At 37.7% G+C, this 26,276-nt stretch overlaps 2 protein-coding genes across 2 annotated transcripts in view; one reads left to right on the top strand and one right to left on the bottom strand.

The window, feature by feature from the left end:
- The window catches only part of LOC115015542 (ras/Rap GTPase-activating protein SynGAP-like), a 40,364-nt gene extending 21,677 nt beyond the window's left edge, over positions 1–18,687 (top strand). The window contains exons 13-22 of the mRNA XM_029442946.1: positions 129–330; positions 994–1,184; positions 2,290–2,494; positions 3,233–3,811; positions 7,319–7,589; positions 7,746–8,023; positions 8,150–8,311; positions 8,850–9,061; positions 11,682–11,754; positions 13,766–18,687. Coding sequence (XP_029298806.1) covers positions 129–330; positions 994–1,184; positions 2,290–2,494; positions 3,233–3,811; positions 7,319–7,589; positions 7,746–8,023; positions 8,150–8,311; positions 8,850–9,061; positions 11,682–11,754; positions 13,766–13,789 — 2,197 coding nt within the window. The 3' untranslated portion in view covers positions 13,790–18,687. The remainder of the gene's footprint in view (positions 1–128; positions 331–993; positions 1,185–2,289; positions 2,495–3,232; positions 3,812–7,318; positions 7,590–7,745; positions 8,024–8,149; positions 8,312–8,849; positions 9,062–11,681; positions 11,755–13,765) is intronic.
- Positions 18,688–20,144: 1,457 nt separating this feature from the next.
- On the bottom strand, positions 20,145–21,359 carry LOC115016090 (relaxin-3 receptor 1-like). Its single transcript, XM_029443756.1, has one exon. It carries the CDS (start codon positions 21,357–21,359, stop codon positions 20,145–20,147), a length of 1,215 nt encoding a protein of 404 aa, XP_029299616.1.
- Positions 21,360–26,276: the final 4,917 nt, after the last annotated feature.

Here is a 26,276-nt window from a genome sequence, read left to right on the forward strand (position 1 = left end):
CGAGGTTTTATGTATAAAAATAAACATGATAACAGCTTCTCCAATGAGAGGATTTGCTGGTGCACTGGTGCATTATGGTTCCATCTTCCTCTCTGTCTTCATGTATCCTGTCATTATTGCCTCTGCAGATTCGGACCCAAGGAGGAGTACTTGTATTTCATGAACGAGTTCCTGGAGATGGAGTGGGGCTCCATGCAGCAATTTCTCTATGAGATTTCCAACATGGAAGCCGGAGGAAACGCTGGAGGGTTTGAGGGCTACATTGACCTCGGCAGAGAATTGTCCATGCTCCACAGCTTACTGTGGGAAGTCATGGGGCAGCTTAGCAAGGTAGGTGCAATAACACGCCGCAACATTAAATGAAACATTTAGTATAATTTCTTTCTCTAACTGAAGAATGTAGAGCGAGGAGAGTTGGACAATTAGTTTCTGCAGTTTTCTATCTATCATACACAGGATGAATATTATTTGAACTCCATTAAAACTGTGAATTAGTACTTTAATATTTAACTGCAGTGCGTGCACTGTTGATTTATTGAGATTGTACTGTAGTCGTAACATAATGTTAAAATGTCTTAACATTTTTAGCTTATTTAAATTGCTGTATTCTGTGTTTTATTAAAGCTATTTTCTGCGTTTTATGAATGACATTTGAATTTTGTGAATGAATAAGTGAGTCATACTGTATGAAGCAGAGGTTTTCGATCCCTGGGGCAGTATTTTTATTTTCTACTGGGCTGCACAAAAAGCTGAATAATCTCTCTCCTGATACATTCAGATTCCTGAAATAAGGATATCTGCCGATACTAAGTACTAAGCTCTCTTTATCCCAAAATTAAATATTTATAAAACATGTGTTAGCAGGACAATGAGTTTGAACTAAAGTAGGTCATCAGTACATGAGGTAATCAGACTTATTCATGGTATAAGAAAGGTTGGCCTGATAATGCATTTTGGATTTTCTTGATTTTGAAAAACCTTTTCACGCTGTAGGACGCTATTCTCAAACTCGGACCCCTGCCACGGCTGCTGAATGACATCAGCGTTGCCCTAAGGAACCCGCAGCTCCACATGCCTGCAAATCACCAGCCGGACCGACCGAAGGACAGACTCTTCTCGCGGCCGTCTTTCAATCGTCTCATGTCCTCTGACTTCCAAAGCCTTATGATGCGTGACTTGAACAGGTATCCTCTCATGGTTTCTCTTGACAAAGATGGGTAATGCTAAGGCTTTTACATTTGAACACAGCATTGATCCCTGCTGCGACTTTATTATGACAATGTGAATGGCCATAATTGTGAATATGCACCTACTGCACATTAACAGAGGAACTACAGTCTCTAATGGGTGTAGTTAACAGGAGCACATAAACAGGCCAAGAATACACAATAAATGAGAATACAGTTGCTCAAAAACACGCATGTTTCTAAGAGCCCATAATGCTAATGTACCTCTTCAAGCTTTGTAAGTAGTTCATCAATCAGTAATTGCCAGCACCATCTGTTCCCAGACTCTCTTACCCAAACCTCTTTCCTGTTTTAATTCATGTCGGCACTCTGCCAGAGATAGTTGCTCTCATTACAGCACAAGTGTTTAAATAAGAACTCTTTAAGTAAGAGAAAAGCAGCGTTAATATTAGAGGACTCCACTGCAACTATTTTTTGTTTACTAGTATACCAAGCAGTTGTCCGTGGAAGCACAATCTGCAGCTGTAAACATGTCAATGAATGAGAACGACTGCAGGCACGTGCGAGAGGACAGGGATCAAACGTCGGGAATCACACACCTCAAACCTCAGAGGTATTAGGCTGACAGATGAAGGTCATGGCTTCTCCTCGCTGGGTTTCCACAAGTATCATTGTGCAACTATCCCTGTTCATCCTTAACTACCAAACTTACCAAATAGTTTTTCATTTTATTTCAAATTTAAATGTACAGCTTCAAACCATAAACAAGCTGCAACTAATAAGTGCATTTTCGTCGTGGCGAGATGAATCTAGTGCATCGTAAGATATTTGGAAAATGAGAAAAAAAACACATACTGATAAAAAATAAAATTGTTTATGTTTTTCCGATTAGTTGTTTCTTTCTTGTTAAAAACTTCTTTATCCTTTCAAGCCTCTGAAAATGATTTAAAAAATCACTCTTCGATTAAACTGCACACATCCTGCAATTCCATGCAAGCAGCGATGAGGGGCTGCAAGGAGATATTGCCTCATATTAAGGGGTCGCAAGCAAAAAAGGGTTGGGACCATACTTCTTCAATTTGTAACATCTGTGTACCTGCAGTTCGATAGACATCTCTCGCCTGCCATCGCCTACGACCGGAGTCTCAGCTGTAGAATCTCTCTCATCTAATCTGAACATGAGGCGTCACGCAGAGCGAGACCTCCGCTCGTCGAGGGAAGTGTTCTACGTGACCCGCCCGCCGCTGGCTCGATCCAGCCCCGCATACTGCACGAGCAGCTCAGACATCACTGAACCGGATCCAAAGGTACGATGTCAAACAGTCTGGTTCTTGTTGCTGATTTATGTCTTCTAAGTGTCAGCACATGCATTTTTATAAAACATGCCATAAATATATTCTCTGATATGACTTTGGGATCGCACTATTATCGACTTGAGGTGAGCACTTAGGTTTAATTGCTCTCTTTGTTTCTGATTTTCTTTCTGAGAACCTAATTTGAGTGAATTATAATTGAACTTCAGATCATAATAACAGGTGTTTGGTAATGTGTTATTTAAAAAGCCTTTTTTCAAGTATGACTTTCCATTTGATTAGATAGAATTTCTTTGCATAGCACGTTATTTTCCAAAATAATTACTTTTAAAGGCCAAAAAGCACATTATGTCAGTGTCGCCTCACTCCTGGTTGTCTTCGAGTGCTGATTTTAAAAGACAAGTTAATAAATTAAATCGGAAAGGTAAGTTTGGTCTTATAGCACAACAACATGGATTAAAGAACATGGAAAATAAGCTTTTATTGAATACAACAAAGAATTATATATATATACTATGTAAAACAATGGTGTAGGATAACAATATAGATGCATGTAACTGTCTAAAGGCCTCGATATAAATATATATGATAGCTAAATGTTTTAAAATTCAATTTAAACCTAAAGAGACACATATACTGCACTGTACTGTGTATTTTCTTTCTTTTAGTATATAACTAAATCCTGTCCAAAGTCCGCACAGTTACAATAAGTGTTTTTATTGTTTCTCTCAGGTCCACAGTGTGAATAAAAGTGTGTCCATGATGGACCTTCAGGACTCCCGTATGAACAGCATTTCCAACCTCAACTCTGTGGGAGACATGCTCACCTCCTCTCAGGCCTCCATCGCCGGCCTGGGCCACAGCTTCGGAAACCTCTGTGGTCCTCTTCGTATGGGAGGGCATCTGCCAGCGGGCTCTGCGGGCTCCGGTTTGAGGCTGAGCCAGATGGGCCACATAGGCGGGCCCACCGAATCCATCTCTCAACAGCAGCAGCAAGCAGCGGCGGCCATGCACTTCCCCCTGTCTTTCCAGAACCCGCTATTCCATCTGGCCGCCCATAACTCCCCGGCACAGTCTCAGCCACATCCCCCTCCTCTCCTCCTCGCCCCAGAGCCCGAGAATGGCCACCACGACTATGCACCGGCTTTTGGCAACAGTGCTTTCTCCCGCAGCGAGGACTTGTCCGCCCTGCGGTCACAAAGCAGTCTGGTGCAGCCCAGCATTGTCCACTCACACAGTTATAGTGATGATTTCACCCGGCAGAATCAGAGCAACGACTACGCCTGGCACCAGCTGTCACTGCAGGTGCAGGTAGGAAATCTCTCACTTATCTTCACACTTTAAATATTACAGAAAGTCTGTAATGATATGCAACGATATCTTTCTCTTAAAGGGGCGACCTTCTTCTTTTTCACAAATATCTGCAAGACTTACATTTGCAATAAATATAGAAAATAATAATAAATACATGTAACACACAGGGGTGTGAATCACAAGATATGATTAAGATTCTTTGGTTATTGATGTGATATTTGCTGAAATGTTGTTGTTGCAATTTCAATTTGGTTAAATTCAGGGCCCTGCGATCGATATGATTCTGTATCATATGCCCATTCAACACATCAGTTACATTCATGTCAACTCAAAAAAAGAAGCTGACATATGATTCGTCATTGATGATCATTGACTCAATACAATGATCCAGATCGATGGATCGTTGCACCCCCAGTAACACATAAAGCTTCACCATTTGATCTATTCAGGAGACTCCCATAGTTTAGATAAACCTCAACTGTGTGGTGTCCACACCTATATTTATGGATGCAACACCACTCTTCTGTAGGAATCTATAATTTAGGGTTTAGTTAAAAGCAGTGTGCAGTGCAGTGTAATGCTGCACCTTCCATAACTCCACATTTTACAGGCAAAGAGGTGACTTACGCAGGCACCGTAGATTGTAAACCTAACTTTGTAACCACAGAACGTCTATCTGCCTATTACTTCAAGCAGGACAGAAATGTGTCTCCATGTTCATACTGAACTGTGAATAACATCCAGAATGGAATTGAGTTTTAAAGAGCACCACTAGGGGGAGAACTTGGTGGCTTGTCTATAAACTCGAAATGTTCACTGATATTGATTTCAATTGTTGACTTGTATCTGTAGAGGTGATATCTAACCACCTCTCTATCTATCTGTAATTAAAATGTCCTAATTACTCAGATCTCATTTTAAATCTTCAAAGTGGACCACCTGTTGTGTGTTTATTGCTGGGCTGTCAGATCTACTACAGTATACAGTCAGTTAATTGTACTGCAATATGCTGACAGGTGTTTCTATTATTTTGTCAATCCCCATTTATATCAATGAGGGTAAGATAAATAATATAAAACATATGTTCATATAATAAATCTGTTGTTTAAGACCAATTTAAACTCTTGGCTAGTTACTTTCTTTCATTTTTTTGAGAAAAATGTTGCTGCCTAATTTCTTTTTAATTTATATCCCTCATATAAAAAGGTTTTAAAGGCATCACTTACTTAAAACAATCTGCATGAATTTACCTAAAGGTTTTAGAGTAAAACCTAAAACTGGAAAATGCAAATATGCCTCTGTACCTTTGTTGGACTACCTCTACTCTTATATGTTGTACATATCAGTGGAACTTCTGGTTTGTTTACCTATTTTTTCTGCTGTTTCCTTCATTTTAGTAATCACTTAATTCCAAGAGTCGCAGCCAAGAATGAATTTTGGCAGTTTAATAAAAATACCTGTTGTTATACCTATTGTTTTTTTCTATTTCTAGCCAAAATGCCCACCAAAGTAATGTATTGTCATTTATTCTTAGTGTGATTTTAACACCTTTATTGAGCAACAAAAATGTCTTTGTGAATTCAGTTTCACCTTTCGTTAGATCCTGCTTGCACTTTTGTTTTCACTGTGTTCAGTTTGGATTCTCAGTAAAGCTGCAACTATTAGTTGATTTTATTTTAATAATTGATTAATCAGTAATTTTTTCATGACAAAATGGCATTTTATGGACCAAACCATTAATCGATTAATCTAGAAAACTATTTGGCAGAATATTCGATAATGAATAATTGTTGTTGCAGCCCAATATGCAAATATGACAGTGATGAAAGGGCACTTTTGAGTGACGCTTGTTATGCTACAGACAACACACTGAACACTCTGCTGAACTCTTTAGGGTACTTGACAACCATCATGCTGTGTGTCCGGAAAACTAGTTAGTCAACATGGCAGAAAAGAGTAGCATAACTGTTGATACTACACATTATATTATATATATATATATATATATATATATATATATATATATATATATATACATATATATACATATATACCCTCTGTGCACTGCAGATTACACTCTCTTGACAGTATATACTAGAGTTTGTGCCTTGCAAGTAAAAGCTGATTGTTTTGGAGTAAAGTTATTTTATACATTATGCAATTACAATTTGTGCAATTAGTGTCAAGCTTGTTTTAAAACTCATGGGTGCCCACATTTTAAACTTAAATTAAACTGTCACTTGTTTGATACAAGTTTAGAAGGATTATTGCATTTTGTTGGAACACCTTTTAATTAATCTAAAGCGACCTTTTTGACTGTGACTTGATGATGTACTCAGGGGCTGCTGATCCATATCACACCGACACGTTTACTACAGAACGTCTGTGTAAAGGTATAGTGTTTAATGATGCAGTCATGTAGTCTTCAGCTATTTCTGTCTTTTTTATTAATACAGATGGTGTGTCAGAACAAAGCTTTATCTACTCATCTATCCATCTCTACATCTACATATAAAGCAAGATACACATTCATCCATACATTCTACTGTTGGTTATAAAGCACTAAACCAACTCAAAGTTATTTTAAATCAAGGCTCAAAACCTTTCTGCCTCTGCCTTTTATCCAGTACTGGAATGTAACTAAGTACATTTTCTCAAGTACTTGTAATTTACTTTATTTCCATTTATGGTTCTTTATGGTTCTCCTCTTTATTTTACAGTTTTTAGTGTACTTTTGAATCTACTACATGTATTGCATGTATAACTTTAATAACTAGTTACTTTGCAGATTCAGATAATAAACATAACTCGACTATTATAAACATGATGTGGTGTTATTATAGATTAAGCTACATAGCTGTATATAAAGTAGTTGAAATTAGCCCCACCATTTCCAGCTGCAGAACTAAAGTGATGCTTACACATAATGCGACTATAATTATAATCCTATAATATAATATATGTATGAGTCTGAAATAGGTAAGTCTGGATAATAAGTACTCTTGGTACTTTTTAATATTTTTTGCACTTTGACTGAAGTTGACTTTTGAATGCAGGACTTTTACTTGTAGAGTATTTCTTCACTGTAGTATTGCTACTTTTACTTAAGTGAAATATCTGAGTACTCCTTCCACCAATGCTTTTTTATTTATTTAATAACATTTGGGAATATTTCCTTCATATCTTGCACTGCAACAGCATCATTTTATTCTTTTGTTTATTTATTTTTATCTTTAATCTATTTTATTTTACTCCTAAAATCCTACTTTTATGAATCTTTTTAAGTTGCTTCTTTCCTTCATCTCGGTGTCTCTGGATCAAATCTGTTAGGGGGAGGCGGCAGCCATGTGTCCTGCTGTTTGCCTTTTTCTCTTATTGGATTTTACCACTGGAGGGCTTCAAAGTTAGATATTTTCACACTACACATAATGACTTTCAGTAAACATTTGCCTAATTTTCTCGTCAATTTCTTTTTTTGTCTCGCACCTTATTCTCTCCTCTCAGGAATCTCTCCAGCAGCAGCACCTGATGGGAGTCGTATCTCAGACACCCACTGGGACAGGCACCCCTGCCTCCTTGGCCACACCACCCACTACAGTACACCCTGTCCGCCAGTCATCCATGGCTCCGCCACAACACCTCAAGTCACAGCGGTCAATTAACACTCCAGCCACCGCCACACCTCCAAAAGTTCGCCCTCAGAGCAGGAACCTCCTCCTCGACTCTTCTGAATCAAACTTCGGCAGCGGGCCGAAATTGCGCCATCAGCAACAGCATCAACATCAACAGCAACATCAGCAGCAGCAGCTTCAGCAGCAGCAACTTCAACAGCAGCAGCAGCAGCAACTTCAACAGCAGCAGCAGCAGCAACTTCAACAGCAGCAGCAGCAGCAACATCAGCAGCAGCAGCAGCAACATCAGCAGCAGCAACATCAGCAGCAGCAACATCAGCAGCAGCAACATCAACAGCATCAACAGCAACAACATCAACAGCAACAACATCAACAGCAACAACAGGAATCTCAGCTGTCGGTGACAGACAGTCCAGCTCCCGGACTCCCGTACCAGACTAGCTCCGCCAAAGAGAACCAGGGCCCACAAGCAGCTGCAGAGGAGTCAACGGACACGCCCACAAAAAGCACCAAGAAGTCTCAACAGACACAACTGCAACCGCCACAGCAACATCTGCTCAAACCAGGCAATAAACAGGTCAATGTAACTTCAGTCTCTTAATTTAAAGCTTGACAATTCTCTAGTGTCTCACTGTCATGTTCTCAAGGCATTTTTATTATGAAGAGTGGAATTGAAAGCATGTTGTTGTTGCTGTTGTTTCAGGGTTCTCAGTCCACCTTGAACACCTCAGCCCTCAATGAACGGACAGTCGCCTGGGTGTCCAACATGCCACATCTCTCTGCTGACATCGAGAGCCTGCGGCCGGACCGTGAGGGTCAGCTGAAAGAGTACTCCAAGAGCATGGATGAGTCACGACTAGAGAGGGTCAGCACTATTTGTTTTTTTTGTTTTTTTCTTACTTGCTTCCTATGAATACTTAACATTAGGTTTAAAAATATTAAAAGCAAAGAACCAAATACTAATAGGGTAACATATAATAATAGGAGTCAGAGTCAGCAAAAATGATTTTATCTGGCCAATAAACTCAAACATTCAAACATGATAGTATGAAAATATATATATACTTTTTGTTCTGATAGCAATTTCTACATGTATATAACCTGTACTGAGGTCACACTGTTTCAACCTGTTCTGCCCTATAATAGTAAATATCAGAGCTATAACAGAATTGCATAGTGGTGGCTGTTAACTATAATGAACTCCCACACGCTCAAACACACTCAGGCAGTGCTTATTGCAAAGCATTGCAATTTGTGATTGCACACATTTAAGCCGACCACAGTCCCACTGCAGCTTTGTATAAAGAAAGCTGTACTTCAGAGCCGTGGCACTCGGCACTCAGGAATATTTCTGAATACCAGTGACGACACAGGTGAAGTGACTTTTTATTTATTTTTTTCAGGTAAAAGAGTATGAAGAAGAGATATATACCTTGAAGGAGCGTCTGAAGATGTCTCATCGCAAGCTTGAAGAATATGAGCAGAGACTTGTGTCACAGGAACAGCAGACAAGCAAGATCCTAATGCAGTATCAGAACCGTCTGGACGACAGCGAGCGCCGTCTAAAGCAGCAGCAAGTGGAGAAGGACTCTCAAATCAAAGGCATCATCAACAGGTGATACGTGTTCAGGTTGAAGTAGAGCTGGCAGAATTGAGGCCAGCTCTTTGTCACACACACATTTCTACCAAGTTAATACATTATATTCAGAAAATAAGCTTTTCAGTAAAGTGAAAAGTCAGGAATGCAGCTCTAAAAGTGTATTTTTGAGTGCTACAACAAAACACATCCACAGGGGAAAATGTACAGTATGCAAAGTAAAGCTGGTTAAAAGTGGAGACCTGCTTCACTATTTTGTAGAAATTGCCTCCATTCAAAGAAATGCGTTGATCCGCTGTATACAGACTCAGACAAACACGTCTGTGCTCAGTGAAGAAAGAAGTATCAAACGCAAATATTTCCTGAACTTTAAGACCATAACAAAATCTGATTAAGTAAAAGATTTCCTCTCAAATGCAACTTGCATGATGTCATATGTATCCGTTTGTTAAAGAAATAGTACAACAGTTTATTTTTGGTCTTATTTGCGTTCTTGCTGAGAGTTAAATGAGAAGATACCGCTCTCACATCTGTGCTGGAGCCAGGAGGCAACTAGCATAGCTTAGCTTAAAGACTGTGAGTCGCGGTAAACAGCTAGCCTGGCTGTGTCCAAATACATAAATAAAACTCCCCTTAAAGTTTGGGTTGGTAACATTGTAGCCAGCAAGAGTAAGCTATATTTTTTAAAACTATCCAACCGAAAAACCCATCCCAATGTTGCCAACTCTTTTCCAATGACAGTAGCTAGCAGCACTAGTTCCAAAAGTCACAAAATCTATCGAGAAAGTCACCAAGTTTGCAACACTGACAGCTCGTCCCTTCAGGCCTCCCACCAAAGCCACTCCCCCAAACGTATCGCTATGAATGTAAACAACGAATACGGCTATTGTTCGGACTCACAGCTTTTGGACTCCGGTGACGCGCAATGAGGTAGGTAGGCAGGCAGGTCGGACTTATTACAGTCCTGCGACAGCCACATTTATCAGATTATTTTCCTTTTTTTTGTCAGAGCATTTGATTTATTAATTGCTGTCAGAATGTCAAGAGTATTTCAACAAATATAACAACAAAACGTAAGGTACAACATGTTCATTAGTCAGCTTTAGAGGTGCTGATAGTCTTTATAAGGTAAGCTACTGGCTTTAGCTCCAGACAGATACCCTGTGGAGTTTGTGTTTGAAAACAAACACAATGTTATTTCGGTCCTAGCATTTCCACATTTATCTGCCTCATTATGTTTATATACATTTATATTCACCAGTTTTTATGAGCATTTTCAATTTGTGCATGACAATACCTGAGTGTATTAAAACATTTCAAATATCACAAAAGTTTTTAAACTTTGCTGAACAGTTGGGGCATCAATAAAAGCAAAGTGTGACTAAGTGTAATGGAAACAGACTTAACCCATAAATCTTGACGTATGTGAAGCATGTGACTTCATCGTCCACTGAAGCTACCGCTCCACTGAAGAGTTGAACAGTTAAAAATCCTCAATGTTTTCAACATTGTTTTCCACCGTTTGAGGTTCGACTGGCACTCTTTTAAATCAAGTGGAAACCTCTGGGGCTATGCAGCGAAGCCTAAGTGGAAGTGCCAAAACTGCAGTTCCTAGAATGGCCACTTGAGGCTGTCTCTAAAAGGGAGTCAATCTCCACATATCCCCATGTTAAAATGCCCAATTTAACAGCTTCACAATGGTTCATCAGAAACCTATGGGTGACGTCACAGAGACTATTTCCATATTTTATACAGTGTATCTTTTAAATAAATAATTTCAATGCAACTCCTAATATTTGCATAATAGCAGTTGATGGAAACAAGCATTCCTTCGCATTTTCTTTTGCAGATGTTTCAGAAAATTTGCACTACATTACTAAGAACATGAAATACAGACAAACAATGTCCCCACTCAACCTTTTCCATAGCAGCAGTAGCGTGCAAAACCTTTAATACCTTTAATACACAGTGGTATCGAACTTATTTTTCAACTTTCAGAAAAAAAGCAAATAAGAGAATTTCCCAAAATTTCACTCATTTAAATATCCACTTATATGGAAAATCATACCCATTAAGCTCATACTTTAATATGAAACACTTCACGAGGTTGGTTTTATTTTATCTCATTAACTTGATTACAAGGACAGAAGAACAAAAACAGACTATTTCTGACTGTAGCTGTGAGAGTACTCGAGGGAAATGCTTCATGGATCAAAGTGGGATTCCTACCCAATTAAATACTTAGTGCCTTACATTCAATGTTATTTCTGAAAGCAAACGTTTTGTATAACTGGAGTATACAGAGCTCACGTCTCATCTCATTTGGTTGAATGATTCCTTGAGTTAAATTAAACATTTCCTCTGATAACAGATGGTGCAGATAGGTGCACACTGAACTATCTTGCACACACTCATTTCACAAGTTGTGTATCTGAACAGCTGAATTTGAACTGCCTGAATTATTCTAAAGGCAGTTCAGATTCATCTTCAGGAGGCTTTGAGGATAGCTGAACGCACCTAGAAAGATGTCAAGACCTTAATATCATCATATGGCCACATAATCCTAGAGTAAATTTATAGAACACCGGCTTCTTATGTTTGTCAACCGGTATGTTTGTTTCTATTTCCCTGTTGTCAGACTCATGGCTGTGGAAGATGAGCTGAGAGTGGGTGCCATTCCTGATATTAAGCCTCGAATCCTCACTGACCAGGTTTGTGCCTGTGTCTACATCTTTTATCATTCCTATTTGCTAAACCAGTCATGTCCTAAAACAGCTTGCATCATTCTTACATCACATTCAGCACATTTGCCAAAGCCAGTGCAGGGGAAAAGTTTGCAGCTGTCATACACTTCACCTATTCCCATCTTTCAAGAGTACGTTTATGTCACATCTGAGATAACATTTCACCATTTTACTGCACATGCTTGAGCGGAGAGCGAAAACACTTCGCTGACCTTAAAAATCAAGAGCTGGATGGAGCTTAAATTTATGTGCAGAGGTTAATCTGGTTCTCTGAAGGAATAGCAAGTCTTCAACACTGAAACTGAATATTATTTACCACAAAAAGATTATTATTATTATACCACAGAACGCATTCATGGTTAGAAAACCTTGACTGTGACTCACCCAGCCGCATCACAGTAATTCTGCAGGGCTCAGTGTCGTGAATGCAGCATGTAGGCTGAATTGTGACGAAGGTGAAGAGGCTTCGTGTGTGTGTGCGCGTGTGTGTGTGTGTCATATTTACGTTGAAATAACTCAGGAGAGCAGCATTTGCTGTCGTTCAAATACACTGTCACCTTCTTTCAGCGCTCAATATCAAGAGCAAAAAGACAAAATTGCTCAGACCATATATAGAAGTGTTTCTCCAACGGGTCTGCTCTGAGATTGTAATTCTTTTCACATCAGACTTCCTGAGGTCAAATATGTGTGCGTGAGGAGGAGGACGTCCAAACTCTGGAGCCCAGTTTAGAGTAAAGCAGTCCTTTTTTCTAAAGTCATAGCTATAAAAACAGTGTTGAGAAATGCTGTTCCTTCAGAGACAGTGGGAGAGTCTTGTTATTTACTGTGTGAATGTGAACAGTTATATCCCAGAAAACTAAGAATTTAGATTTAAAGGTATAGTTCAGAATTTTGGAAAAATACGTTTAATTTGCTTTTTTGCCAAGACTCGTTCCAGACAATTCCAAAATGTCCGACCTCCTACTAGAAGAAGTACAATGGAACGCCTCTCGTTGTCGGAGTTCCTACTTGTAAACTCGGGGCAAAGCCTTCATGAAGAAGCGGTTGTCTGACGTCACACAAACATTGATGTACACATTGTGGTAAACCATCAACTAAAAGGCAACGTAAAGTATATTTGCCTGTATTTACACAATAATGTATTCTATCAAATAGCAAAACCTGTTCTGCATGTAAACTGATGTAAAAGAATATGTAGCCAAATGTATTAGGTAGCTGGTTACGGTTATCAATCTCTAAAAAATGCCCCCCCCCCCTCAAAAAAAAGTGTTGGCTGCAGTGGCTACACTTGCCACAGTCAGCCATGGTTTTTGTTTACGTTTGGCGTCGTGCACCTGGAAAGCTTGGAGGTCGGAAGTTGGACAATTCAACTGGAAAAATTCCAATCTCCAAGTTAGTCTGGAACGCAGCTAAAGATGAGAAGATTGATACCACTCTCGTGTCTATATGTTAAATATGTCACTTGAACTAGAAGCTGGTTAGCTTCGCACAAAGACTGGGAAAAAGGGTAAATAGCTAGCCTGGCTCTGTCCTAAGGTTTAGTACAAGAACTAAAGTGTTAAAACATCTAGTTTCTGTTTTACAGAGAGTTATTTCTTGGCCAGGAGCAATAACTTCTACAGTCTCCACTGGTTGCTCCCAGCCAAGAAATACTCCAGCCCACAACACCCCGTAAAATGGCAAATTGTTATTTTCACACTTTGTTTTTTGTACAGATTAAACAAACAAGATATAATGTGTTAATAATTAGCTTTATTCCCTGTTTCCAGTCGTTATGCTAAGCTAAGCTACACATTTACCGTTACAGACATGAGAGTAGTATTTTGGACAGTGATCTCATCTAATTCTCGGCAAGACAGAAAATCTAATTATTTTTCTAAATGTCAAACTATTCCTTTAAACTTGCGCCCTCGTGAAGCTGTAAATGGAGATATGTTGTTATTTCATCTGTATTCTCTTCCTTCGGTCTATCAACCAGGGCTATGGTCATCCAGGATCCTGACTGCCAATACCAAAGTGACCAGAGTTCATGATGGTCACTCCAGTGTAAGAAGACTGATTCAGATCCTACAAAAACCCATGAAGAGAAGTTCTGCAGTGGATCCAGCAGGACCACTGGAGGCTTCATCTCAAAACGTTCTTAGAAAAAAACTTTGCACATATTCAAACTTTGCCTGTACCAGAACTTGACAATCAGTTTAGCATGAGGACCAACGTGTGCAGTGAATCGTCTGCACATTTTGACTGAAAGATAAGCCAATGCCACAACAATGGCAATACTGAACCTAATGAGTTTCTTTATTAAATCGGAAGGAGTGAGAAGAGATGTGTAAAGCACTGGGGATGAAGATGGATTCATTTATTTTCTCCGCTACAAGCAGCCTACTCACTTCTCACTTAAGTGGCTGCAGACACAATGTAGAAAAGGATTTTACAAGCACAATATCCTCTTATGGTGACGCCGGTGACAAGCATGTTGTTAAATCAGTTGCCGTCTACAATCCTCAGATGCAGGGCCCATGCAAAGATCTATATTACTATTTGATTCTGATTAAATCGTTTAGTAACATTTTCACACTGCAACGGTATTTTCACTTACAAAAGGGAGTTATCATTATGATTTTCGCACCCTTTTGCATCCTTTATAATACAGCCATCCCATCTGAATAGATGCCAAACAAATCTTACAATCAACCTAATGCTTCAAATACAATCTAAACCATCTCGTTGGTTACATTTTCCTTCGGTACACAGTGTAAAGCCTGAACAAGTCTCTTGCCTCTCAGTGTATAGAAAAGTATTTCTTAAAGCTACTAAACCTTTTTAAAAATGGAAATACTCTACATAAATAATCTGACATTATAATGTGTTTTGTTCACTTTGTAATAATAATATTAATCATAATAAAAGATATATATGACATTTCATAACAGTGATACAAAGTGCTTCATAAAAGACCTGACATGAAAGACAAATCATGTGAAAATGTAAGAAAATACTTAATTTAAAGGGGCACTCGACCGATTTCACGCAGTACAGTACTTCTGAGCCTTAAACTGTTTTATAATGTCTCTGAGACTCTGGAGAAGACAATATCTCCGCTTGGGCTTGGAGAATCCAATTTCATAACACAAGTCTGCGTTACAAACTGGGGGTGTGCAGTTACGGCATTAACCAGGCAGGGAGAGAAATATGGGAAATGTAGGGTCCAGCACAAGACTCCATTTACACCTGGTACGAGCATGTGACCTTTATCTGGATACATTATTTGGATTAAAAACACACCATGAGCCTTTGCATTTACACCTTGGTATGCTAAGCAATGCCATGGATGGGTGTCCTTAATTTGTAAATCACTTTTTGCATGGGTAAGAATGTCTAGCTACCGCTACTAACCGTGGTTTCGGTATAGAGCCGGGTGTTGTATAAATGACGATACCACCAACAATATAAGTATACTTTAAGTGATACCGATACCAATGGAGTACTTTATTTGATACCTTTTTTCCATCCAAATGATTTGAACCCAAATACATTTTGAAGGAATTATTGATTGATGCGGTGATGTATCATGTGACTTATTCCCTTTCCTTCACATTTTATGCATTTAATTTTATGTGTAGTACAGCTATACTTTCAAATGTTTTGGTGGCATCTTGAATCGCTGAACTGCCAACCCCTATGAGTGGTAGCTGCCGAGTATTATGCTTGCGGTGATTGGCTGCGATCAAAGTCATAAAAATACTTTTTTTCTTCTTTCTAGATACAAAAAAGGATCAAATACAGGTATTGAGAAGTTTGGAGACTACTTAGTACTTGGTTATTTCAGTCGATACCTTAAAGGTACCAATACCCAGCCCTATTCCGGTGATTTTTTTTCTTAAGACTATGGTCACACTGTACAGATGTGATTTACTCAAGGTAACTATGTCACTATGTGAGCCTGACCCTTACAGATGTGGTCTGGCCTGTCTGATCACATTCCGATTACGGGCTTTTAAACCTAGCATTTACATGTGTTTTTCTTTCTTCCAGATAGGACATCCAGATACAGATGGCATGTTAATTCCAGGTGTAAATGGGTCTAAGAGTCCGGATATATGGGCCTCAGCTGCTTCAATTCTTTTTGTAATCTATCTCCTACAAGGCCTCTTACTTAATTGAAGTGCAATACTAAATCACTGGAGTGCCCCCTCCTCCTTTTAGGGATAACAAACTCTACTACATCTATTTAACATTGTCTTTAACAAAGGTTATGTTATTAGAAGTATTCGAAAGATGAAAATGACAGCTGTAGCTTCTCAAGCAGCAACAGCAGGGCTCCAGCTCATCTTTGATTGACAGCTCCGAATGAATGTTCGTCTCATGGACTGTCTGGGAGACAGTGTTGGTCTAAAGCCAGCCGAAACTAACCAAGCGTCAAAAGTAATAAATCAACCTGAAAAAAAAAAAATCACAGCCTTCATTTCTGCCATTTTCATTATTGATCTTTTTAGCCTTTTCATGTTTAGTTGTACAGCACTTTGTAACATTGGTTTGAAAAGTGCTGTAGGAATATTTTTTTTAATAACTATGATTATAAACATTATGTGCAACTGGAAACAAATCATATTATAGCAAGTAGTGAATTACTCATCTGTTGTGTTTAATGTTTCTGAAGCATAGATGTGCAACAGTTCTGCATGTGCTTTTTAAATGCGAGGACGAGTAAGTCGATTTGTTGTCAGATATTATTCTAATGTACAAAAAAAACTTTAACCTTATTGGAAGGCATCTTTTTGTATCCAGCCTGCTGACTCTTCCGTTTTTTTTCAGAAGAGCGTGGCATTCAGCCTTTTGCATTATACAACATGAAAGTACTGAGAGAAATGACAACAGTGAAAACAACAGAACAATAAAGAGTTTCCAAGCAGGGATATGTAGTATATGTGCATAGGATTTGACTGCCTTACAGTCTGTGCCACACGGCCCAAAAATAACAATGCCAATACAAAAAAAACTTGTAAACTTTGTATATTAAATGTCCTTTTTTTGTAGTCAGGTGATGAATTAATAAGCAGTGTGTTGGTTGACTCTGTATATTCAGAATCATTTATATTACACATTTCATGGATTGATATAGTTTATCTTAACCTCTTGCCTTTAAAAATACATTTTCTTTCAAGATAAATATCAAATGATACAAAGTTATATGTTTAGGTTACCAGAAATGTATAAAATAGCTTAATGTATATCTATTCTTATATGTAAAATGTATTCAAATCAAGGGTAGGCCTTCAGGCATGTTGAACTTGTGGTAAAAACTGATTCTTATATAGTATAACTCTTAATGCTGCAATCCAGAAACTACAGTGCGATGGTGAGACTGTGTTCACGGGATGAGAGCTAAGTAATTTCCTAGCATAGCACATTTCTGTCCTGTGGAATAATAAGACAAATTCTTAAAGTATCTCGCCTATGTTTGTGTAACCAAAATAGCAGTGGTGCTTTCAACAATACTGGATTGCAGTTTTAAGTAATATTTAAAAATAATGCGTTTTATTTATTTGGCCTGCATTGCAATACAGTATTTTGAAATGTTATACTGCACTTCTGTTTTCATTTTACGAGACGCTGCAATCCATAATCTGACAGATGTTTATAAAGACATACAAATCTATGATATGCCCATGTGTTCTTGAAACTTTCTTTGTGTTAGCTGCAGTGGTACAAATCTTTATACCACAACCTGAGAGGATGCTTTATACCATGTGGCTTAAAAACCTCCATTCATTTAAGAGACAGTGCTGTTTGGTTGCTCGATCATTGCTATTTTAGGATTTCCTATGTATAACGTTTGCCATCACGGGGCCCTTTCTAAAGTTCGTCCTGTTTACTATTGTATTTAAGTGCCGTTACCATTATACTCACACAAATCTCCTTTTAATTAAAGGATGAGATTGATCGTGTTCCAGGTATTTGTCAGACTCTCAGGTGTTACAAGGAACACAGAGATATTGCTAATAAGAACTTTTGATATCTTCAATGCCAAATGCACAAAAATATTGAGACACAATCTTTGGCAAGTGATGATTAAAGCTAAATACAAATCAAAAAGAACATGAAATGAAGGATCTGTGCTAAGGCAACAATTCTGCTTTTATTTTAGTTGGTTCCCGGGCCACATCTCATCCATATAAATAGTTTCATTTGCACCTTCTCTTGTATTGTTTGTTACACAAAAAGGAAACACGACTTTGGTTTCTTGGCCCAAATGAAAAATGCGACAAATGCTCCAGTGTTATAGAACTTGGTGAGGAATATTATTAAAGTTACTGTTGAAGAAGTGCTTTATGTTTACAGAATCATGAGATTTTAGAGGATGTATGAACCTTTGTGTACCCAGAGGAGAATAACTGCCGCTTTGCTGCAGCTAAAGCAGGACCTAATAAATTAAATGAGATATCTTGTATATTTTGAATAAGGTTATTTACCATCTATCAACATATTTATGTTTCTAAAATGGATGTATATCATTATGGAATGAAACAAAGTATTTTTCTTGGCAGCTATTATTCTGCACAATTGATCTACTGTGTCACAAATATATAGTTGGTGGGATTTCTGACTTGAATTGGGCCTACTGGATGTAATACCTTCATTTACTTGACATTTCTTTTGAAATAAGCCATGCCCCATGGATAAGCCATACCCTCCAGCCCCCTGATGTTGTATGGTGGATGTTTAATGTTGGTAGTTTTATTTATGATGGTAGTTATTGTAGGTATGATTGCGCTTGTAATTATTATTATTAGTGTAAGTATATTTGATTGATATGATTTGTTTTGTTTGAACAAAGGGAATGTATTCATTTTTCAGGTGATTTTTCTGAGTGATTTAAATAAACGAATAAATCCCGAACTGAAGATCTTTTATTTTAAGTCAGGATTCATTTTTAGGAATTTGACTGCAAGAATAGTATGTTTACATTGCTGTATGTCGGGGTCGTAATCACCTATAATAACTCCCCGGAGCATTTTTAAACAAAAATCCTTGAGCATCCTTGTGGCATACTATACAGCCTTTTTTAGTAATTAAAACATGTCATAGTATAGTATGTAATTAAAATGTAATAGTATAGTATGCCTTAAAATAAAGTCATAAAAAATGCTATAATATATAGTACGCAATAAATATGTAATAGTGTTTTATTAAAAACATTTTTTTTTGTATATCATAAATATAATGTCATACTTTAATATGCTATAAATAAAAGTCATCAAAAAGACATAGCATAGTATGACATAAAGAAAAGTCACAGTAAAGTATGCCATAAGTTATAGGATAATATGGCATAACAAATTAATACAAACTTTAACCCTTACAAAAAGTAATTAAAAAAAATCATAGCATAATATGCCATAGTATGTATTCTGTATCTATTGCTGTCCTTGTGCTGCAATTAAAGCGTGTGGGATCAGTTTGAGCTTCTTTCAGTACTTGTGGTGTACTTGGATCCCTAAAGGCAGAAAAAGCAGCAGATGAGTATTTTGCCATAATATTGATCTTACAGTTTTTATGTAAAAATGCATAAAGCTGCAGTAATATACAACAATTTTAGCATTTCTTTTCAGATATTAAGCATTTAATCTGACAGTTTAATAGTATTTTACGACAACATTTTTGATATTGTGTTATTTGATTTTTGTCTAAAACTTTATCAAAACAGTATTGAGACCCTTAAGCCTAAAATAAATGTATATACAGTATAACGTATTAAAGCTTTAGTGCACATTATATGAGGATGTCTTGTTGTGGGTCGGGCTGGCATGCAAAAACACAATAAGTAGTAAAGAGTGAAGGTTAGAAACAATTATATTTATTAATTAAATTTAAACAAATGACGGAAATGTGTTCACACACCTGGATGACACGACCACATTGCAGACATACAGTGCAGAAATATTAACTGTTCCAAACGGAAAGTAGTAGACACATTTGTACATACGTTTTTTTTTCAGTAGAACAACACAAAGAAGAAGATGGAGAAGAAAAGGTATACAAGGGACATCTTGGACTACACAATTGTAGCGAATTAAAGAATGAACTTTGCTTAGTTGAAACCTTTATTAAGCCTTCACTGAACAACACTCAAGTCCTGCAGTGGATTCAGACGGCTAAAACTGTAAAACACAAGACCAACAAGAGTTCAAGATGCAGCTTATTCATAATAGATCTGAAATATACATACTTTACATCCTTACAGGAAAAGACAGGTCCTCATAAAGCCCACAACAAACTCTTAATAAAAAACATCCTATCCTTGTTACTTGAAACTAAAGAATAGGTGTAAAGACTTTGATCGTTGTGTTGTGGCTTTACATGGTGGACACCACTGTTGGCAGTGTTGACAAAGATGCATATCTCCTCGAGTCAGTTTGGATTGTCTCGCTATCCATGTTATTGAGAGGAATGGCCAGCTGCCCAGTTTGATCTGACTTCTCCTCAGAATTAATGGCGTAGGGCATCTTGGACATGATAGCCAGACTCAACTTGAAGAGCACGTTATGGAGAGCAACACGGTATTCCTTCCTCACCAGACAGTAGATGACCGGGTTGAAGCAGCTGCTGGTGAAAGCCAAGCAGTTGGCCAGAGGGAAAAAGTATGTTTGAGCCAAGTAGTATGAGAGGCTAATATCAACAATGTCAAGATGGATCAGGACACTCCAAAGTGTGAGGATATTGTAGGGGAACCAGCAGGCGCAGAATGAAACCACCACCACTGCAACAGACTTTGAAATTTCGGCCTTTCGGCGAGAGTTGCTGCCCTTCAGGTTATGCCGACAGAGGAAGCGCAGCAGGAGCAGGTATGAGAGGATGATAATGGCGTAGGGCAGCAAAAATCCCAGCACCACTCGCAGAAGCTGGTGTATCCCAAGCCAGGCTGTACCATCTGGGAAAAGGAGCAGGCATACTGTGTCATTGCCGCTGCCTACACTTTGCAGGTTTGCAAACACACCTCGAGGTGCCGCTGCTATGAGTGCTCCTGCCCAAATAATAGCTGTGGCCACCGGAGAAGTGCAAGACCTACTGCACAGGGAGGTTGTGGGTTTAAGAGCAGTAGCCACATAGCAGTACCGGGTCAAACTCATAGCTGTCAGGAAAAAGCAGCTAGCAAAAACATTGAGCGCAGTGAGTAAGGACACAGCCTTGCATGTGGTCAAGCCAAAAGGCCAGCTGTAGTCCATTGCAATGTCTACGGCCCAAAAAGGCAAGACCAGGGAGAACAGCAAGTGCGCCAAAGCTAAGTTGAACACAAAGAAGTTGATGGTGCCCGTGGTGATGGTGTGAGTGGAATACAGCAGGAACATCACTAGGAGGTTCCCCAACACTCCTGCTGTAGCCACAACAAAGTACAACACAGAGATGACTATTCTTAGCCAGGGGGATCCATCATCGTCAGGAATCTCCAGCCCATTTTGGAGGCTTGTGTTGTAAAAAATCAGATGGGAGTTATTACAGGATAGGCCTCCACTGCAGCCATTCAGGATACTGTTGAAGAGCTCAAGTCTCTTGAAGTGAGTGTTTGACATTTTGCTTCCTTGAAGGCAAACCTGTTAAGCTATTATTTGACCTCGCTTGTCCTTGTGTGCCAATACCGAACTAAAAATGTAAATTCTGGTTGTCTGTTTATTAGCTGACAGTCATCTATCCCTGCAAGGAAAGAGGAAATGATTATTAGATAATAGGCGCTGCAGTTTATGAGTAAATAAATACATTAGCCTTGTCAGATAAACAAATTACACTTAAGTGTTACCCACAGAGTCAAATAATTCAATTTAGACCTCAAAGAATCAAACTTCTCTGAGAGGAAACATAAATAAAAAGATGAAGTGATTAAACTAATTCACCCTTTGAAGTGGAAAAGCCTGCCAAGAGTCCTCCGGAGTCTATTTTTATCATACAATAATATCTAGCCCACATAACATAATCTACATCGATATAATCTATAATAATCTATACAAATTCATTTTCAATCATAATGAAGTGTGAGACTAAGTATTCAAAGTATTATTTATAGAAACAATATAAATGTTTTATTTGTAAACATTTCATTATAATGTTATAATCTACCAGGTAACTGACATATGTTATTCCTCATTTAGCAGATACACTTTTGAAAATAGAGTTTCAGATGCAATATGGAATAACAGAAATCCCTTTTGCACTTTACATGATTAATATCTAAAAAAATTATATAATTAACAAAATAAGATTTTGATATTAATAATGTGATTTAATCTGGGTGATCTGAGGATACGTAGTAAAATGCAGCTGTGTTTACTCTTTACTCAATTGAACGGAAGTCTTTACTGTAGATCGGATTCTTTTTTAAATTTCTCCCCAGATCTTGAGAGATACAAAGTAGTCTTTTAAAGTACATTTACAAGTAAAAAACAAACAAAAAAATCAATAATTTGACATTTATCTGTCTAACAACCTAAATGTTGTATTTTATTAGCAAAAGGAAAACGATCGGTAAAAGTTACTAGTTCACATTTGGGTTAAAAATTACTTTATTTAACACTAATGAATGCATTGCTAAATTCTCACATATTTATGTCGGTATGGTTTCGTCATCAGAAATGTGAACAAATCACTTGGAAAGCAACCGATCTAAGGCTGTTAACTCCAAAGACAACAATACATTCTGAAGTCAAATGTGCCAGATTCAGCAGCTCAGCCAGATTCTTCTCTTTTGGATCTCTAATGATTAAAGTTTACATTTATTTCTAAACTTGTGATCGATAAACAGTTTAATAAACAACCAAACAGAAACTGTTTTAGGTTTCAGAGAGACAGCACTCTGCTTTGCCACAGCAGTTCTCTTTTTGAATAACTAAATATACTGAATATGTGTTTAAACCACAAAAGTCCACTTCAGCTGTTTGTCACATTTCTGCACATATATTCTAAGCTATATGGAGAAAAGCAAATCTTACCTGGATGTAATAAAGGAGCAAAATCTTCAGGTTGCAACAATTTTCTTGTCATCACCAGCTCTGCTGCACAGCATGGGATTATCTCGAGGGTGGACAACAACTATGTGGATGTCATCCACCCGGAATTCATGCTCCACCCCATCATATCTTTCTCTCTGCATATTCAGACTGGAAATCCCCTGCAATGGCTCTATTGAAATGCAAAAAACAACAACACAGAAATTAAGATGGAAACATATGATAAAACAATAAAGAAAAAGGCAAAATACTCTAAACTGTTTTGGGTTTGTCTTCTGACAACGAGATTTTTCTTGGACACCTTGATTAAGAATTTTGCATTCACTTTTATTATGTTTTTCACACAGTTTTCCTATAACAGTCTGGTAGTTATTAACTTGTGTAACTCTTGAAAGCATCATGCAATTAAAAATACAGTTATACACATACTCAAAGCAATCGTGCAACATTTGTTGGTATTTGTATTACTTTTAACTGACGCTACAACAACAGCATAAATTCAAATGGCCACATCACAATTGTTATGAGTCCGACTCACCTGTACAAAGCCCTGAAAATATGCTCTCTGTGCACTGTCCCGTGCTGTAACGTACTTTGACCCTACTTCCTTCTTCCTTACTGCAACTCATAACTGCCCTTCTATGGAGCATTGTTTTACTGATAGGTTTGGTTTTGTTGTCTTATTTTAGTTAGTTGTAAAGCACTTTGTGTTTTGAAAAGTGCTACATGACCAAATAAAAAAGTAAGAAATTTGGGTAACACAAATGAAAATCACTCCTGTTTATGAGGTTTCTCAATATATCATTGTCTTCACTAAAACATTCAATCTGATCCAGGATCTGTCTGGAAAGGTTAATAAATGCCACTACTACAATTTACACTTATTGCTTACTATTCTTTGCCTCTGCATTAATTAAATAGAGCACATATGAGAATTCTTTCTCCAGAGTAAACGCTTTACATTAAATGGGTAAATGAGTCTTTCTGAGTGTTTGCACAGAGTCTGCAGGTAACAATGTCCTTAACATAAAAAGACACTTGGACAAGTAGGCCTACATGCAGGGGAAAAGATGACAAGACTTTGACAGAAAATGAAAGTGTAACAAAGCCAATTTATTTATTTTTCTATTTATATCTGGGGCAGTTGCTTCATGATTAGATTGAGCAGCAGAGATGATTCTTCATTATAAATCGTTGATAGTGGAAAGAACATCAGCAGTGAATGACTAAATGAGATTAGCTTGGAATAGGCGGAAGAGTGGGGAAGTTGATTAATGCTGGTCTGCCAGAACTGAGCCATCTTCATAAACAAAACATGCACAGTTCATGTTTTCGTGGCAACAACGTGCTACAGAAACAACACATTAATTTCAACCCGACTATTTTTCTTTGTTGCGCAGCTTTATGTGAATTATGCTATAATGACGAAAACAGTGAAGATTTCAACTTGCAACATTTTATTTTGATCAGACAAGGATCTTCACGCTTCTACTGTGCAAACGGGCAGATTAATCTTTCAACACAGAGATGCGGCTCTCTTAAATGTACTCTTTTGGCATCCATCTTGTTCAATTATTATTATTTTTTAACAATAACAGCTTTTTTTCCCTCATTCCCCCTGTTTATAAGTATTGCATTTTCATATTTTGGTCTGCAACTTCAAGCACTGATACAGAACACATGCCAGGAGACAGCTATCTTATCTCAGCACAAAGAGTGGAAACGGGGAAACATTAGCACCTTAATAACATTATGGCTGTAAATAATTATCTCCCTCAACATTATTGTTAAACATTTGTGTGCAACTGAGTCAGGTGTGGGGTGTTCTTTGCTATGCTTTGTAGATGCTATACATCCTTTATAAATAGTTAGTTTGATCTGTAAATGATTCCATAGATGCTGGGTAAGCTTTTATTAAAATTAAATCAAAATATATTTTTTTGATGGTAAGGTTAAGTCATTGAATCTTATTCTGAAAAAACAAACAAAAAACAATCATTCAAGTTTTTTTCTCCAAAGATTAAGAATAGTTATTTTTTTCCATTGATATTAGTATCGTAAAAGCAAAGACAAGATATGGTTATAAAGACCCAATTTCCTCTTTAACAGTAACTTTAAATGAGAAAACAAAACACAGTTTCTCCGACAACGACCAATCAAAAAAAGTACAAAAACTACCAAAAATGTTAAATAAAGACAAATATGGTAAATTAATTAATTAAAGCTGCCAATTAGAACTCCCAATTGGGGTCAGTGGTGTCATACATACAGGATTTACTTTTGTAAAACACAAATGAGCTGGGCCGATTTATCTGTTCCACTTTTATAAATGGATTACATTCTGGCTACTCCACGATGGTGTATGCATTACTGAGCATGCCAGCTGAGTTGTGCCGTGGGGAATGAAGGAGGTCTGTGAGGAGAGTGAAAGGACTGTAGTGATGAGGCTTTGTCGCCACCCTTTGTAAAAATGAGAACACAACACTTCACTGTGTCAAGAGGAGGAAGTCTGAAACAGGCTTCCTTCAGTACTATGCTTTCTCTGAAAGTGAGCCCTCTGGTGACAAACGTCGGACCTAACAACAAGCAGCCTGAGCTCTTACTCTATGATGGGGAGAGAAGCTGCTCAGGGAAATAACATATTATGCAATAAAAAAGGAAAAATACAAAGCATTTCTTTGCAGAATAACACTATATGAGCACATGTAAATCTAAAAACAGTGGCATTCCTTTAGAAATCAATTACTGTAAGGCCCTACCCCTTTCAATTTGAACACGCTTCTCCTACATGTTAACCTGTATGACCCTCATAGTTAACCCATACTGGATGCCCATGGCCCCTAAAGATACACCAGTATGGTTCTGTGATTGTCAGAAAGCTTACAAACAATGTTATCTACAATTTTAATACTTTGGTCGGAAATAATAAATATGCAATCTTAAATCTTAATTTGTAAAAAATGTGTTTATTATGTCATAAGGTAGACTCGTCTTTACCTTTCCTAAAGTTTTCATGTTGTGCCCGCTATTGGTTGAGCAACAGTTTCATAATATTTAGATTTCTGGGCAATAATTACCGGTAGATAATATGTAAGCATCAAATGTTCCAGCTGGTAAAGGTGGCGATACTTTCAACAGTATTTTTTAGGCTCCTGCCAGGTATCTTGATCCATAATAATCCATTCTAATTGATCAATTAATTTATATTTTGTATTAATAATCTGAATATGCAAAGACATGCAGTGGAGTAAAAAATACCATATTGGCTTCCAAAATGTAGCGTGGTTGAAGTAGACCTATACATGTACTTAATGACATTCCACCACCGCTTATTATACCACTTGTATACCGCCATGATCAGTAACGCGACAACGAAGCAATTAGTGTAATGTGATGTAAAACCCTAAATTAATTATGTTACTTACTTTTTGAAGGTAATAAAACATCATATTTAATTTAACTTTGTTTCCTGTGTTAATGGTTGTGTTC

The sequence above is a fragment of the Cottoperca gobio genome, chromosome 11 (genome assembly GCF_900634415.1).
Source record: "Cottoperca gobio chromosome 11, fCotGob3.1, whole genome shotgun sequence".
Classification (NCBI taxonomy): domain Eukaryota; kingdom Metazoa; phylum Chordata; class Actinopteri; order Perciformes; family Bovichtidae; genus Cottoperca; species Cottoperca gobio.